Genomic DNA, 17946 nt, shown 5'->3' with positions numbered 1-17946 from the left:
TTTTCTAAATACCCATGGGTATGCCTCTACAAAAGGAGAATTTACATCAGAATTGGTCCAAAAGACAAATTAACCAGCTGATATACTCTGCCATCACTTGACCTCACTGCCACCACACCTCTCCCTCTCCTGGTAAGCAGCACCAACCAGGTTCCACCATCCCACCAAGTGAGCCACTTCTGATCTCCTGACATGTATGTATACATAGATTTGTCAAGCCTTAAACGGCTCAGGACCGCAATACCTCAAGGACTGCCTCTTTCCATATGAACCTACCCGGACCCTGAGATCATCTTCTGAGGCCCTTCTTCAAATGCCTCCTGCCCAAGAGGTCTAAGAATGGGCCTTCTCTGCAGTGGCTCCCTGTCTGTGGAATGCTCTCCCTAGGGAAGTTTGCCTGGTGCCTTCATTGTACACCTTTAGGCGCCAGGCAAAAACATTCCTTTTTAACCAGGCCTTTGGTTGATCTGATTGAAATCCTATGCCCTTTTAAAATGTGGGGTTTTGGGGGGAAAGGGTTATTGGGTTGTTGTTGTTGTTGTTGTTGTTGTTGTTGTCTTTATTACATATTTTGTGTTATTATATTATGATTTTGTTCTGTGAACCACCCTGAGACCTTCAGGTATAGGGTGGTATATAAGTTCAGAAATAAATGAATAAGGCTTGCTTTTAAACAGATAAAGGAATCCAGTACTGAAGTATAGTTGTACATTGCTCCTGGCAATGTTACCCAGTGAGGATAGATGTGCATGTAAAGGTAAAGGGACCCCTGACCATTAGGTCCAGTTGCGGACGACTCTGGGGTTGCGGCGCTCATCTCGCTTTACTGGCCGAGGGAACCAGCATACAGCTGCCGGGTCATGTGGCCAGCAGGACTAAGCCGCTTCAGGCGAACCAGAGCAGCACACGGAAACGCCGTTTACCTTCCTGCCGGAGCGGTACTTATTTCTCTACTTGCACTTTGACATGCTTTCGAACTACTGGGTTGGCAGGAGCTGGGACTGAGCAAGGGTGCTCACCCCGTTGCGGGGATTTGAACCGCCAACCTTCTGATCGGCAAGCCCTAGGCTCTGTGGTTTAACCCACAGCACCACAAGATAACTATTCCAATAAAGCCCAAAGTTACTCTGCGTTTAACCCAGCAGCAATTCTGACTATCAAACAGGGAAGTCAAGAAATACCCAGCTAGTCCCCTCTCTGATGACCTGCCGCTGCAGGCAAAGACTAGTTGTAGACCTTTGACCCATACGTTTGCTAGGTGACCTTGGACTGGTCACTCTATCTTGATCTAACCTACCTCAAAGGATTATTGTGAGGATAAAGGTGAGGAAGAAGCATGTACACATAGCCTTGAGTTCCTGGGATGAAAGGCAGGATAGAGAGCAAATGAATAAATAAAGAAAACTGCCTCTTGTAGAATCCATTATACAAAGAATTCAGTGGAAAAGGTATATAAAACTATATAGATTGTTCTGCTGTACTGGCAGCCGCTTTCCTTAATTCATACATCATACATAACATGGAAAATATTTCTAGAATGGAAGTTCCACTTTCAGGAAGGAAATGAAATTCTAAAATCCTCATCACTATCATTATTACCATGCACTGAACAGGGAAAGAAGAGTCGTTACCAGATTGCTTTGGGAAGGTACAAGGGCACAGCCGAGGGGAACTAGGTTTGGGCTCTATGTAGTAAAACCTTTAAATACTGTAGTGCAGTAATGGGACTGAGGCATAATCGTATGAGAATAAGGCTCAGCAAAATGAAAGGGACATAATTCTGAGTAGGCATGTATAGGTGACTTTGATGGTAGTATATCATAGAATCATAGAATCATAGAGTTGGAAGAGACCACAAGGGCCATCGAGTCCAATCCCCTGCCAAGCAGGAAACACCACCAGAGCACTCCTGACATATGGTTGTCAAGCCTCTGCTTAAAGACCTCCAAAGAAGGAGACTCCACCACACTCCTTGGCAGCAAATTCCACTATCGAACAGCTCTTACTGTCAGGAAGTTCTTCCTAATGTTTAGGTGGAATCTTCTTTCTTGTAGTTTGGATCCATTGCTCCGTGTCCGCTTCTCTGGAGCAGCAGAAAACAACCTTTCTCCCTCCTCTATGTGACATCCTTTTATATATTTGAACATGGCTATCATATCACCCCTTAACCTCCTCTTCTCCAGACTAAACATGCCCAGCTCCCTTAGCCGTTCCTCATAAGGCATCGTTTCCAGGCCTTTGACCATTTTGGTTGCCCTCCTCTGGACACGCCCCAGTTTGTCAGTGTCCTTCTTGAACTGTGGTGCCCAGAACTGGACACAGTACTCCAGGTGAGGTCTGACCAGAGCAGAATACAGTGGCACTATTACTTCCCTTGATCTAGATGCTATACTCCTATCAGTTGCTGATATTGTTTCCAAAATATGCAGCCTTTCATTACATATACAGTTAATCCATAAATATCTAAGGAGCGCCCACATTCTCAAATAATATTAAATTCAAAACATGAGAAGGGTACAAAAACCCCCACAACAATGAAAGTAATTTGCACACTGCAGCGATAATTCAATTCAACCAACAACTCCTACTAAACCGAGTCTGTCAAAATCATCTTAAACACAAGTGCTTCAGCTTAAGTGTGTTATGGATGGGGCTGTAGACAGCCAGCACTTAACTGGGGAAGCACATCATTCTCCATGAAAATGACTGTTGTACCTTGGTTCATGGTAGTTGAGATAGGAATAATGTTCCAGCAGTTTCCACGTAATCCCATTGTCATATGAATAGTGCAGCAATACTCCTTCTCCAGGCTGATCAGGCGCTTTGCAGGTACTCAGGACGGATTTGCTTCCAAGCCTTAAGGTGAACTGGAGGAACCTAGATAACAAGGGCATGGATCATTGTAAATTGCAATTTATACAGCACTCTCGTCCTAGAACTGTGGTTGTTTTTTTAAATCTTAAAAATCTAGACAAGCCAAGGAAAACAATATTTATAGGGTCTTTGTGAAGCTGAAATTGTTTATTCAGTCCAGCAATGCAATGTGGAATATATTGTTTTAAAATGCCAATCATTATTGCCTTCAATTATTTATTAGGAACCGGAGGGGTGGAGGAGATATCGAATGGATCTAATCAGCTGCCACAAGCTGTCAAAATAAATATAACCTCATAAATAATTAATTAGCACTTGGCTCCAACACTCACTTTTGATATTAATGCCGCATGTTTGCAAACTCAGGCATACAATAGTTGCCCCCAAATGTATTAAATACTTAGTGCTGCAGATAAAGCAAATGAATTTTAAAATTAAATTCCACACAACCAAAATCAAATAAGAAGTATATTAAGAAACTAGTAACATGTTAGATCAATTTTCTCTATTGGAGGCTGCGAGTTTTAATACATGATACCCGAGGCTCTCTTGATCCCGTGTTGTAACTTCAATGTGTTATTTCCATTTATTTCTATTTACCTGGACTGTGAGCTGTCAAGGAAAGAAGTGATAAGCTGACGCCTCCCGTCTTTGTTAAAAACCAAGGCTTTGCCACTTGCTAGGACTCCACAACCAAAACTTATTTCAGCACCACGGATAGAGTAAAAATTGTGATACGAAGAAAGCCTAGAATTGCCAAAACTCTCAGATATAAACATAGGAAAGGTCTGGGAGGCCATTTCACATGCGGGCCCTGAAAAGCCAGGATCACATCTGTAATAAAACATAAGAATTTTATGTTCAGCTAAATATTATAGGTATGATAAAGATCAATTCATGGATAAAGTCACATGTCTTCAGACATAACAACCATAATGCTGTATAAAACTTCAAAAAATTAAATTAAGTCTACCCAGCTACCATTCCTCTTCAGTTTTGAATCTCTACAAATATTTTTTCTTAAAGCACATTCAAACATTCTTTTGCTAAACTGCGGAAATCCTGTCCCGAGACAACAAAACTCTTCTACTTGACAGTAATACCTATTTACTGCAGTGGAATTTATTATAGGGCAGTCTGTCCTCTGCCTTGCCCAGACTAAAATAACATAGGGCAGGAATTCCAAAAATCCAAGAAGCTGTGTTATATGTTATAACAGCAACTAGATTAGGGAAAGGAAACTGAATGGTCAAAATAAAAACATAATAGCAGAGAGAGAAATATAATACAGTGGTACCTTGGTTCTCAAACACCTTGGTAGTCAAACGCCAAAAACCCGGATGTAAGTGTTTCAGTTTTCGAACATTTTTCGGAAGCTGAACATCCGATGCAGCTGTTGGCTATTGTTTCTGGGGCACCTGCACCAATCAGAAACCGCGCCTTGGTTTTTGTACATTTCAGAAGTCAAATGGACTTCTGGAAGGGATTACGTTTGGCGCTTTTGTTTTTGCTAGCTATTTTGCATTTTTGTTTTTGAGGCTTTTTCGGTTAATTTGTTTTTGTGACTGTGTGGAACCCAGTTCAGCTACTGACTGATTGTGTGACTGCGGAAATGGATAAAAGCCCCCCATCCAAATAATGACTATCATCAGTGCAGGTAAGAAAAATAATTAATTTTAATTTTTATCATCTACAACACTGTCTTATTGATTTTATATTACAGTATATTGATTATTGCTTTCATTTTATGGATCAATGGTCTTGTTAGATAGTAAAAATCATGTTAAATTGCTGTTTTAGGTTTGGTTTTTTTTAAAAAAAGTCTGGAATGTATTAATCCATTGTGCATTACTTTCTATGGGAAAGCGCGACTTGGTTTTGGAACGCTTTGGTTTTGGGAAGGACTTCCGGAACTGATTAAGTTTGAGAACCAAGGCACCACTGTACAGGTATGAAAACAGGAATCCCTGCCTTCATTGTTCTCTATGTGCCCCACTGTGTCTTCTCCAGTAAACCATGAGCTGTAACTCCAAGGTTTGTTCCTAGGTTTATAGTCATAGTTTGTCTGAAGGAAACACAGCACTGCAGCAGCAGGAGGACTGGGGGAAGAATGTGATAGCTCTAGACTCATCTCCAGGAACCCTAACCCTTTTGAGTTCACACTAAGCTGTGGTATGGCTTAGCATGACGTGGAAGTCAGCTCTCTGTTGACATGGCTTGGTACATCCTAAGTGCAATAAATAAGAACCCTACCCACATCTAACAGGTGTCATTCACATTCCTTTGGATGCGTGGACACACACTTCTGGTCTGACCCAAAACAAAGCAAGTTGCTAGAAGTGTTTCATGGGAACACTCTGAAAAAAGTCAAATTTTTTTTGAAGGGTTCAATGGAACACCCGAGATAACCTTACGTTATCTCCCGCTTGGACTACTGCAATGCGCTCTATGTGGGGCTACCTTTGAAGGTGACTCGGAAACTACAACTAATCCAGAATGCGGCAGCTAGACTGGTGACTTGGGGCGGCCGCCGAGACCACATAACACCGGTCTTGAAAGACCTACATTGGCTCCCAGTACGTTTCCGAGCACAATTCAAAGTGCTGGTGTTGACCTTTAAAGCCCTAAATGGCCTCGGCCCAGTATACCTGAAGGAGCGTCTCCGACCCCATCGTTCTGCCCGGACGCTGAGGTCCAGCTCCCAGGGCCTTCTGGCGGTTCCCTCATTGCGAGAAGCAAAGCTACAGGGAACCAGGCAGAGGGCCTTCTCGGTAGTGGCGCCCGCCCTGTGGAACGCCCTCCCATCAGATGTCAAAGCGATAAATAACTACCTGACATTCAGAAGACATCTTAAGGCAGCCCTTTTCAGGGAAGTTTTTAATCTGTGATATTTTAGTGTATTCTTGGCTTTTATGGAAGCCGCCCAGAGTGGCTGGAGAAACCCAGCCAGATGGGCGGGGTACAAATAATAAATTATTATTATTATTATTATTATTATTATTATTATTATTATTATTACTTTGCCACTCGCTAACCTTTTTTGCACAAAGCGCTAGGGAACGGTAGGGGTAACATATAGCAGAGGACTCCCATTATTTTTTTTTGTAGTTGGGAATCATGGGAAATTCCGAGCTTTCATGATCCACAGCTGCAAATGAGAGCTCCATGGCCAAAGAGAGGCATGGCCTCATTTCTGCTTGTGACTGACACCGAGGCCAGAAACCTAGGCCCAACTACCACTCAATCAAAAAGGGACTCTGCTACAAAGGTCACAGACAAAGATATATTTTACAGACCATTTTTTAATTAATAGATTTGGTGAAAGCAGTTACCGTATTTTTTGCTCTATAAGACTCACTTTTCCCCTCCTAAAAAGTAAGGGGAAATGTGTCTGCGTCTTATGGAGCGAATGCAGGCTGCGCAGCTGTCCCAGAAGCCAGAACAGCAAGAGGGATTGCTGCTTTCACTGAGCAGCGATCCCTCTTGCTGTTCTGGCTTCTGAGATTCAGAATATATTTTTTCTTGTTTTTCTCCTCCAAAAACTAGGTGCGTCTTGTGGTCTGGTGCGTCTTATAGAGCAAAAAATACGGTAGGTGACCAGTCCACATAACCAGAACCCTAGCAAATAGAGGCTGAGGCTCTGAGGCTAATGGAGTCAGTCTCAAAACTTCAGTGCAACTATTGTTATGGTTGGATGGTAAATGTTAAAAGTTAGGGTGACCATTGGAGTGTCTGTTAGAGGAACTTTAAAATGCTCCAAAACCTCTGGAGAAAAGGCAAATAATTTTTGAAGTAGCGGGTATGGCGCTTGTCAGAGTCACCCGTGGTCCCAGCTCACAAGAGACCAAAGTCCACTCCAGCTTATGTACAAAAGCTTTAATTGAAGAACATTATTAGCTTTACATCCGAGCTCCGTGACCCTACGTCTGTTACGCTTAGACCGCTGAAGTACCCTCTGAGTCGGTCCCCCCTCTACACCAGTTTAAGAGGCTTGTACTGGTCCACCTCTTTCTCTCTTTCCTTTTCCGCAGGGTCTTTCTGCCCCCCTGTGTTCTCTCCCTTCGGGACTCTCCAGAGGCTGAGTCCTCTGCCGCCTCCTCCCCCCTCCTTCGGGCTTTGGGACCAGGCTCCTCCCCAGGACTCTCTTCATTTCCGCGCGCCTCCCATTTTGAACTTGGCGCGCGTACGTTGCTCCTGACCTTGCCTTCGACAGTTACACTGCCCTCGATACTACTTTCCTCCCCTTCCGGCAGGACGTTTTGCCCTGATCTCCTTCCCCTCTCTGCTTCCTGTTCTGCTCCTTCTGACACACTGGTCACTCCTCCCCCCTCACTCCGTTCCAGCGGAGCAGCCGGTCTCGCTCTCCAACTCCCACTGGGGGTTCCCCCTTCGTTTCCCTGCTCCTGACTGCTTCCCCCTCTAGCTCCCCTTGGCTTGACCAGAGGGGCTCCCTTTTGGGAGTCCTCCGATTCACTGGACGGACTCATGGACAATCTTGGGTCATTGTCATCCTCTTCCTCGTCAGTCTGGAATCCTTCCCCCTCACTTTCTCTCTCCTCCCTCATCTGCGTCTCTCTCCCTGAACCCCTGACAGCGCTCATGGGAAATGCTTCCCCCCCTGCAGCTGAAGCTATGCCCTTTTCCACTGCCAGTTGGGAGAAGTAATAATAGGCATGGTTAACAAAGTAAAGGCAAAAGACAAAGGGAGCAACCCATTAGGTGGTGCTGAAGTCCATGTTACATCGCGGATCCCAGGCAGGCCCCTCTGAAAGACTGCAGTAGTATTTGGTGAATAGCACTGTCCCCACCTTATGCCACATAAGAGGACCTGATAATTGTTTTGATTCCATATGGGCTGAATGAATGACAGAATGACTTAACAAGAGTCTGGTCTAAGCAAGGCGAGAACTCTTCTTGATAACCACTTGTAGAGGATCCTGCCTATTCTACCAGGAGAAGGTGCATTCCCAGAGGACAGACGAACTAGAAAGAACCATAATATGAAGCACAAATACATTGGCCAGTGGTTTATATCAGACTTACTTGCAGCCATTTCTACTGCACTGCCCTCGACCTGAGCAGAATTTGAGGCAAGATGGCCCAATGTAAACTGCAGATAAAGAAAACTAGTTATATTAAATTCTGAGACAAAGAAAAAACAAACAAGGCACAGATATACTGACTTCATAATATCAAGCAAGACTAGGATATTTAATCCAAGCAATGTGACTGTGTAAGTGATAGATTTATAGTGAATATATGGATGGAAGCATTTGTTAACTATGACTCTGACTGAAACAAAACTTGCTCTTGCAAGATGATTTATGTTCTTTTGAATATTGTTACAATTAAGTTTATGATTTGGATATTTTTTGGACATTTGCCCTTTTTTTGCAGGAAACTGATGTTGATAAGCAGTTTTCCAAAAATAGCCTTACTATATCCATTATCCAGGAGCTCAATAAGACCCAAGACAAATACAAGAAAACCAGCAATGGATATGAATAACACACAATGAGTGTGTGACAACCTAAGAAGTTAGTAATGATCAATACAGTACAACATTTCAAATAACACTGTATAGCATGTACATGCTATGACAACAAACTCTAGTGTCTAGCAGGGGAGACCCAGCACTCTCATAGACTCCCATGTGAACAAAGTCATTCCATTTAACCGGCATGATACTGAAATTGTCCCTGGTTTGGCCCTGTTTTCCCACTGGAAACTTTGAAGCTAGCACTGGAATGCCTTGCCATTGCCGTGTTCAGGCCCAAACTGGCAAGCTAAATATGTATTTCTGATGGAAAATTCATGCGGACTTGTTTTGGTTTCAAAACATGAACATTCAGTCACCAATTGTGCTGCCATTGTTCTGTTTAGAAGGCTTTAGCCTTACGGTTTTTTCATGGATACCCTCTTAATAACAATACACAGTGAAAAGTGTTAGATGTCCATTTTCCTTCATTTAGGGGATGTCACCACACACAATCCAAAACATTAATATTGCCTCAAAAGCTCAAAAACAGTTAATCCCTAGTTAATGCAAAAAATAAAAATCTGCATGTGTGAATAACATTACAACAAAAAACAGCAGGAATTAACTATCACACATTTTAATATCACTTATCAAAGGTTCTTCCCCATCTCCCCTTCCATAAGATTAATAGCACAATCCTAGTCATGTCTACTCAGTTTCACTGAGTTCAGTAAGGCTCACTCCTAAATAAGTATGTATAGGACTGCAGCTTTAATTCATGTAAGGTATTTCCTGTAAAAACTGAGTTACATGGTGCAGCTTTTGGACTGCAACTTGTTTAAAAGAAGAAGTGTACTCCGTTTTTCATACTTCCTAGCTTGATGCAAAATTTTCGTTAAAGCAACAACACACTCACAGATCAACATCAGAGATCTTGGCCTGAAAACCTGCATTTATAATAAAATAATGTTAGAATTTATCCTATTTCTTTGTGGGGATATTAGTGAACTCTCACATTCTTTTGCAGAGCTTTGGACATTTTGCAGCTTTCTTGTTCCTCAAATATGTTTACTATAAAACCAGATATATAGTATGTCATTCACAAATGAAGTGCTACATTGTAAAATGCTTTTGCTTTGATCATGCCCTTCTTATTTTATTAATAGATCTCATATGACTTAATCTACATATCTACTGGCAATAAGGCCTGCTAAACGAGGACTGGAGGACTCGGAGCAGGCTTTGAAATTCTGCCTACTTTCTCCCTGCCTCTTCCCTCTTGCAAATGAATTCCTTGCCCACTCAGGATTAAAATGAAACCAGCCATACTCCTACACCCGCTCTGGAGACTCAGTTTAAACACAATAATAAAAGTGAAAATAGGAGTGTGTGGTTGATTGCACTCAGATGGATGTAGTGATGGTTAGCTGTAATATTTAAACCCACGCAGAGAAGTGTCCGGGCAATTCCTGTGCAAGAGACAGGGAGAGTGAAGAGAAATGGACATTAGGAGAGCATGTGGTGGCAAATCTCTAAACCTTGGTTTCCTGGTACATCTGGACCTAGCCAGAGAAATCATTCCTGCAACTCCACATGTGGCTGTGTAATAGGACACATGCATTATTTTTTTTTTTTAAATTACATACGTAAATCAGGTTTATGTTTTCAAAACAATTTCTAGGATTTCCCTATATTTCTCTCTCTCTCTCTCTCTCTCTCTCTCTCTCTCTGTCAGTGGCGTAGCGTGGGTTGTCAGCACCCGGGGCAAGGCAAGTAATTTGCGCCCCCTAACCCGTGGATTTGCGCCCCTAACCCGTGGATTTGTGCCCCCTAACCCGTGGATTTGCGCCTGGTGCGGCCGGCCCCCCTGCACCCCCCACGCTACGCCACTGCTCTATGTCAGGCATGACCAAAGTCCATTTAGGGGGCCTAATACAGCCCGCCCATCAATTTAATCTGGCCCCCGTGGTAGTATATGTCCTGGGGTAAAATCTTAAAAAAAGCTCAGCAACTTCAAAAAAGCTCAACAACTTTGGTCAGCCCACACGCATGTTCTCTTCATCAAATCTGGTCCCCTCTGAAAAAAGTTTGGGCAGCCCTGGTGTATGTATTTGCCGGCTTCAGTGCATAATGTTATATCCTAAGATTCTGCAAGCCATTTAAATTGGAAAAATGATATTTAGCCTCACTTTAATAAAGAAAACAACAACACCTTGGGGGGGGGGAGTGCTTAAGAAACTGGGATCCCTACAATTTTTATCATATTGCGAAACACAAAGGCACTCACTGAGAAGGGAGCACAGACAATAGGCACTACTGAGGCACAATGATGATGGTAATGAATACTACTAACTGTTGTCAATTGCCCACATGTTTCCAAGAATTGGTCCTGTTTGCCTCCATCGAATCCTGGTATCTCTAGTTAATGCTGCATTGGGAAGTGGAATAGTTATTCGGTTCCACCTGAAACAAACATATGAGCCTTCAAACTTACAAGTCAATTTAGAGTTATAATAGTGTCAAGCTCATACCAGTTGCAGATGCTTCATTCACTCACAAAGACAAAGGGTATCCTAGTATTTCAGGATCACAGCGTCTTAAACTCTAGGAGCATGTGGAGTGGATAGAGTAGCTTAAGTCCAAATGCATGCAACTGTATTTGCATATATTCATTCCTTAATATCCTTGCCTCACTCTCCCCCTTCCAAATCTAAATTTAGCTTGTAAGCTCTCTGGCTATCATCACTGAAGCAGATTATTCTAGCTGCTCTCAATCCTTCAAATTATTGTTATACAAATAGGAACTTTGGAAACAATTCTGGAACGAACATATAATGTTCAAGGAAAGTAGAGTAAGAGCCTTTATGACAAATCCTTATTATACTGGGATTTGCCCATACTTGAGGAAGCCTTAATGACATCACTCATAAAAGGTTTACTTTACACTTGCAATGTAACTTTATTGCTGCTTAACGAGGACTCATATATAGCCATTTAGGTTTGAATATGCAGAGGGAGTTAACCATAAGCAACTGTTTAGGCTTGATATAATTCTTAAGAAATTCACGTTTATTTAATAGATTTATCAAATCATTTTTCAGTTACTATGGGTCCTGAAAACATCAGGCTGTCCTTCTTACACTTAAAACATCCTGAGGTGAATAAAATTTATTAGCATAGCATCAGATGCCTTCCTCCATTTGTCACAGAGAAGAGCTAAGACACTGACATCACATCTGTTGCTTTTCAGAGTCACGAGCAATTTCCTCTTGCATCATTCTTGCACTAGAGCTGCTTGGGGAGGGAACTTCCTTACCCGCTGTAGTTTTCCGAGGCATAGACTGTGCTGTGAGGAAGGTGAGACCCGGCACATGTCTCTGGCAAACATTCAGAATGAAGTAAGGACCAGGATCGGCCATGGTTGGTGGAGAACTCCAAACTGACACTAGGAACCCAAAGAAACAGAGAAGTAAAATGGGCTATTCATCCCACACTAGCTGAGATTAATAGCAAGAACACACAAAAGCTTTAAAATCATGGCTTATTTAATAATTGATCCCCTGGATGCTGAAGTATGAAATGCCTGTGAGTGCTGAACATTCAAGATGAAACAGACATGAAGCACAGTGCGTTAAAAGATGAGATGGTAACCCTTGTCAGAAAGTGTTTAGCTGATGGGTGTGAGAGCAGTTTCTGCAAGTCTGACTTGCTCAGCAGGCTGTTGTTTTTTACATTGGGTTTAAAGAGGATTGATGCCAGGACTGGTGTGTCAAGAAGGAGGCAGACCGAAGGGAAACTGAGAGGTAAGGCCTGTGAGCTCCTACTGCTAATAGGTTTCTCAAACCATCTTGTGGAGGGGTCAGGAGGCTGAGCTGGCAATTGAGTTGGGTTATTTATATTTCATAAGTTCAGAACAATCAGGGATAAAAGGCCAAGCTGTGCACGCATGTTATATTCCACAGAAGCACAGAAATATAGTAGGCACACGAGAATAGCTATCTTCTTGATCAAGAAGCTGCATAGTAGACAATCTCAGCCTCCTCCCAAGTAGCTGAGAAGAGGGGGGGGGAGAGGAGGATTGCAGTGTGTATAGATGTTAGACCTATATCAGACTACTCTGACCTTGAGAAGGAACAGCTTCCCATGCATCTCCAAGAAGCATTCTAGTGGGTGGAGGGTGGGTACGGGGTACAAGAAGTACATGTGTGAGAGATCTTAGCTAAGGAGATATTCACATATTGGAGCAGTTCAGGTGATCACATCTTAGGTTAGATATGTGTGGCACACACAGCCTCTTCCAAATCTCCTGATGACTGCTCCCAGTGGCTTCATATAGATATTAAATAGCACTGGGTATAAAATAGTGCCCTGTAGCACCCACCCCAGAACATAACTTCTCAGGGGTGAAAAGGCACTCTCCCAGTGATGCTCTCTGGACCTGACCACATAGGTAGGACTGGAACCACTGTAAAACAGATCCTCCAATCCTATCCCATGGAGCTGGTCCAGGAGGATGCCAAGGTCAACATTATCAAAAGCTTCATTGTGACTGAGAAGCAGGAATAGGCTTGTACTTCCCTTGCTGAGTTCTAGGTAAAGGTGACCAAGGTCAGCTTGGTCCCAAAGCCAGACTAGAACCCAGATTGATCTTTGTCATCTAAGAATGCCCTGCTGCAACCATCTCCATAACGAGGAGGAGTGTATTTGTATCGTCCATAACGAGGAGGAGTGTATTTGTGAGTGGTCACAAATGTGTGAGTTAATCCAAAGTTCTTTCAACATGAATCACCTCACCTCTGAACTTTTAAAGTATTTTACTGCCACTCATTATAAAAAAAATAAAAGCACTTTCAGTACATACTTTTGGAATAAGCACAAGTCACATTCTGTGAGCTTTCAACTAATTTGGGAAATATTGAAAGAAATGTAGCCTTTTGAAAAATGTCTGTGTAGAATAATTTAAGCAGCGCAGTTTAATTCTAATAGTCTCATTTTAAGTTCTGCAAATGAAGCATTAAGACAAATTAATAATTCATCAGCCTGGCGCCAAATAGCCAGCACATGGCTTATCCAGTTCAGAATAATTTATTTGGAATATGATTTTACTTGAAGAATGTCTTTCCGCACAATTATTGTGTGTGTGATATTTTAAATGTAAATTAAAATAGCTTATGAGGCTTCACTGATTTCATTTGAGTTGAAATTTTATGGATACCTTTGAGGACCACATTTACACCATATTCTACTATATTCCTAGTCATGAAATGAGAGTACTGCTAAAAAATTATGCTTTGGTGGACAAGGAGATATGCATGGTGAAATTATTTTTGAAATGTAGATGAGGTTTGTGGGAAGTTAGCAGTTCTTTTAAAAAATGAATAAAGCAAAACAAACTCCCTGAATCCGAGCCACTATGTGAGTTGAAAGGAGATCTTTCAAAAAAGATCAAAGACTGTACTGAAAAACCCTACTATGAAGCAGGAAATTATGCTTGTACCTGTACCTTAAAAGAGAAATTCATTTTAAAAGGACTGTTCTAATTGTAGATCTCTCCTGAGCATGGTCTACCAAAATACAGAACACCTACATTTGCATATGTAGAACACATATGGCCAACTAAGGGTTCCTAAGAAGTTGTATGCAAAAGTTGGCCAAAACTTTCAAACCTATCATATGCTTTTACTGTCCTAGCTGAAGAAAATAGATGCCAAAGTTTTACATAAACCCACAGAATGCTGCTGTCTTTCACATGTGGCTTGGCTCACAATAATATTTCTGACACATGGTGTGACTTGGCTTGCTTGCATGGATCATCTGGGCAGGGGTGGATGGGACCTTGTGGGACCCAGAAAGAAAGCAGATGGGGCCATGGAGGGAAGGTAGGAAAGGGGAAAGCCAGAGCTACATAGGGAGGACAAAACCAGTATAGATGAGGTGTTGGTGGAGCAGAAGGAGAGCAGATAGGACCAAAGGAAGGAAGGAAGGAAGGAAGGAAGGAAGGAAGGAAGGAAGGAAGGAGAGGAGAGGAGAGAGATGAATTGGGTGCATGCTTGGATAGGTGGGGTTGCCTGTGAAAGAGAGCTATGGAGGCAATCCTGAAAAAAGAGAGGAAGACATTGGGGAAGTGAGTTTAGTTAGAAGCGATTTGAAGAAATAATGAAACACAATTATTGCCATGGTTTCAAATGAGCAATTTTATGGTTTGTGGTTCAGACCCCATCTATGCATTTGCTTTCAATTTACAGCAGAAAGCTGTGAGCTCAAAGGAGTTGTTGTGTATTTGTAGGTACAGACCTCAGTTCTTCCTTGTACTCAGTTACTTGGGCGAGTTACTTGTCCTTTGTGACTAGCCAGGCCTCACGGCAGCCATTTTGTGATGGTGCTCACATTTTTTGAAACTTCTTAAAAGTGTCCACGAGCCCCAAAAGGGGCTCAATACTTTCAACTGGAGATGCCAGGGATTACTCATGGCACCTTCTACTTGCCAATCACACTCTACCAGTGAGCTAAGGTCTTCTCTCCTACTATGTTCTCTCATTCTGCTTATCTTGCTACCTCAGCCCATTCATGGTGAAAAGGGTCCATGGATGGTCCCTTGTTCAGGAGCCCTCAGATCCTAACACTAGCCCTGTATAAATGCACCAAGGAACACAGGGAGGCAGTTTGATAAAAGCTAGAATTGTTAAAAGAAATTAACAATTGCATAAAAAAAAAAGAAATAAATGCAATTACCTGTTGCCGGGTTGGTGGGTTCCACAACCCAAGTTAATAGAAAACTGTATCATATGAGTTACAGTAGTAGGAAGCACTGGCAGAACGTGGAAGTAATCAACTGCCCAGACATTTCTGTTATGCCCTTGATGATTCTTCTGCTTGAGGCAGAATTTGGTAGCTGGAGTCTGCAGCTCTGGACTGATGACAACCGAAACCAAAGATGGAACCTTCAACAGAAATCACATTAATTACATTTCTGTAATGTAATCTGTGAGATACATAAATTATAGACTGATAAATAGACACACACACACACACACACACAAATACATATAAATACATACAAACTATGCTAGAAAACTTTTGTTCCAAAAGCAGTACTTGCACATTATAATAATAATAATAATAATTTTTATTTATACCCCACCCTCCCCAGCCAAGGCCGGGCTCAGGGTGGCTAACAAGCAATAATAAAAACAAGTTGAATGAATACAACTTAAAAACAAGATTAAAATACAACATTAAAATATTGAAACATTAAAATATTAAAATGCAGCCTCATCGCAGGAGGAGAAAGGAAAAGAAAAAAGAAAGGGGGGGAATCAAATTGGCTCCAAGCAAAAGGCCAGGTGGAACAACTCTGTCTTACAGGCCCTGCGGAAAGAAATCAGATCCTGCAGGGCCCTGGGCTCATGAGGCAGAGCATTCCACCAGGTAGGAGCCAGTGTTGAAAAGGCCCTAGGCTCTGGTTGAAGCTAATCTGACTTCCTTAGGGCCCAGGACCTCTAGGGTGCTGCTATTTATGGACCTTGAGGCTCTCCGTGGGGCATACCGGGAGAGGCAGTCCCAAAGGTACGAGGGTCCTAGGCCGTGAAGGGCTTTAAAGGTCAAAACCAGCACCTTAAATCTGACCCTGTACTCCACCAGGAGCCAGTGCAGCTGGAAAAGCACTGGGTGAATATGCTCCTGTGGCAGAGACCCCATGAGGAGCCTCGCTGCTGCATTGTGCACCCGCTGGAGTTTCTGGGACAGCTTCAAGGGCAGCCCCGCATAGAGTGAATTACAGTAGTCAAGCCTGGAGGTGACTGTCGCATGGATCACTGTGGCCAAGTCAGGGCAGGAAAGGTAAGGGACCAACTGCTTGATGCGGCGAAGGTGGGAAAATGTCGCCTTGGCTGTTGCTGTAACCTGCGCCTCCATGGAAAGGAGATTAGTCATCTCTATTCTCTTGTGTTTGAATTAGGGTAAAAAAGGTAAAGGTAAAGGGACGCGGGTGGCGCTGTGGGTAAAACCTCAGCGCCTAGGACTTGCCGATCGCATGGTCGGCAGTTCGAATCCCCGCGGCGGGGTGCGCTCCCATTGCTCGGTCCCAGCGCCTGCCAACCTAGCAGTTCGAAAGCACCCCTAAGTGCAAGTAAATAAATAGGGACCGCTTTATAGCGGGAGGGTAAACGGCATTTCCGTGTGCTGCTCTGGTGCCGGCTCGCTGGAGCAGCTTTGTCACGCTGGCCACGTGACCCGGGAGTGTCTGCGGACAGCGCTGACTCCCGGCCTCTAGAGTGAGATGAGCGCACAACCCTAGAGTCTGTCAAGACTGGCCCGTACGGGCAAAGGTACCTTTACCTTTTTACAGGAATAGGTCTAAGAGTCATTCTCATATTCCCAAAGAGGTTGGGAACCATGACTTTGTTAGGCAGGCTAGGATGAACAGAATTCGTAGCCATCTTATTGAACTACAATTCCAATAATTTTTTTAAATGGTGAAGACACCATGCTAATTTCACAACTATTTTAATAGTATTTTTACCTGAACAAGCCCCTCCAAACTTGCCTCAAATTTGGGAATAGTTTGGGAAACAGGAAGGGGGGTACAGAGGAATGGGGAATTGGTAGAAATCTGATATATGAATGAGGATCAATTTAGGAGCCAAGCATTTGCCACCTGAGTTGTGCTACCTTCAGGATTTGTTTTGAACTCTTACCCTATAAGAAGTGTAGGTCATTGTATCCAGATTTAAGTGATCTTTTCTTCCTTCAATCTTTGCATACAATATGACGTCACTTTCATGGGTTTGTCCAGCATCACAGCTCCCACCTGTAGCAATGTGTATATTGGTGGAGTTAGCGATTTAACATTCAGTTGTATATTAAAATCTTCTCACCTTACATAAAAGCAATTGTGAAAATTACCGTCGCCAAACATTGTTAAGCTGATGTGTGCAACATTTGAAACAAAAGTCAATGCCACTGAAATGCAGCAAATGCAGCAATAGAACACCCATCCCAAAATGAGGTTTAAATAAACAGTGATGAGAACCACATGCTTGGAAGTTAAAAGAAAAAGAAAATAAAGCAACTCTGTGTAGAAAAGAAACACATTATCCTGACTGTTTCATACTGTTCTGCTGGTTTTCTATATGCAGAAAGGTTGATTTCACACAGCATTTAAGCATGCAGTTTCTTATCTGCAACTTGAAGTTTACAATCCCAACAAGACTGTTCTGCAGGATTATTCTGGATGCAGTTCAGCTCCTATATTTTAAACTCAAATTAAAATTTACTTCCACCCTCCTAATATTTTCCCCACTTGAATATTCAACCAAGTAAATTTTCACACAACGTTTTTCAGTGTGATCATAAAAGTCGACAGCCTTTCTTGCTGAGCCAACAGCTTTGCCCAAGAGTTCAGGAGGTCGACTAAAGTGTCTTTCCTGTTTTTCATGCAGGTGTGCATCTCCTGAAAGACCTGGAAATGCAGAAATCTCCCCTTCCTGTGCTTTTTTTTTTGTACATTATGCAGCACAGAGGAGACGTGACAATTCAGAGCAAATATCAGAGAACTTCTACTTCCAGTAAGAAAGGCTGTTTACTCTTTTTGA

General features: G+C 42.6%; 1 protein-coding gene across 3 annotated transcripts in view; it reads right to left on the bottom strand.

The window, feature by feature from the left end:
• RELN (reelin) overlaps window positions 1-17946 on the bottom strand; it is a 308114-nt gene that overhangs the window by 121877 nt on the left and 168291 nt on the right. For all 3 annotated transcript variants that reach the window (XM_081879038.1, XM_081879039.1, XM_081879040.1), the window contains 7 exons: window positions 17050-17162; window positions 15086-15294; window positions 11670-11798; window positions 10707-10816; window positions 7918-7984; window positions 3475-3708; window positions 2716-2877 (listed from right to left, as the gene is read on the bottom strand). In XM_081879038.1, coding sequence (XP_081735164.1) covers window positions 2716-2877; window positions 3475-3708; window positions 7918-7984; window positions 10707-10816; window positions 11670-11798; window positions 15086-15294; window positions 17050-17162 — 1024 coding nt within the window. The remainder of the gene's footprint in view (window positions 1-2715; window positions 2878-3474; window positions 3709-7917; window positions 7985-10706; window positions 10817-11669; window positions 11799-15085; window positions 15295-17049; window positions 17163-17946) is intronic.

Source organism: Podarcis erhardii (genome assembly GCF_964252035.2).
Source record: "Podarcis erhardii genome assembly, chromosome: 10".
Taxonomy (NCBI): domain Eukaryota; kingdom Metazoa; phylum Chordata; class Lepidosauria; order Squamata; family Lacertidae; genus Podarcis; species Podarcis erhardii.
This window is presented reverse-complemented; position numbering and strand designations above follow the sequence as displayed.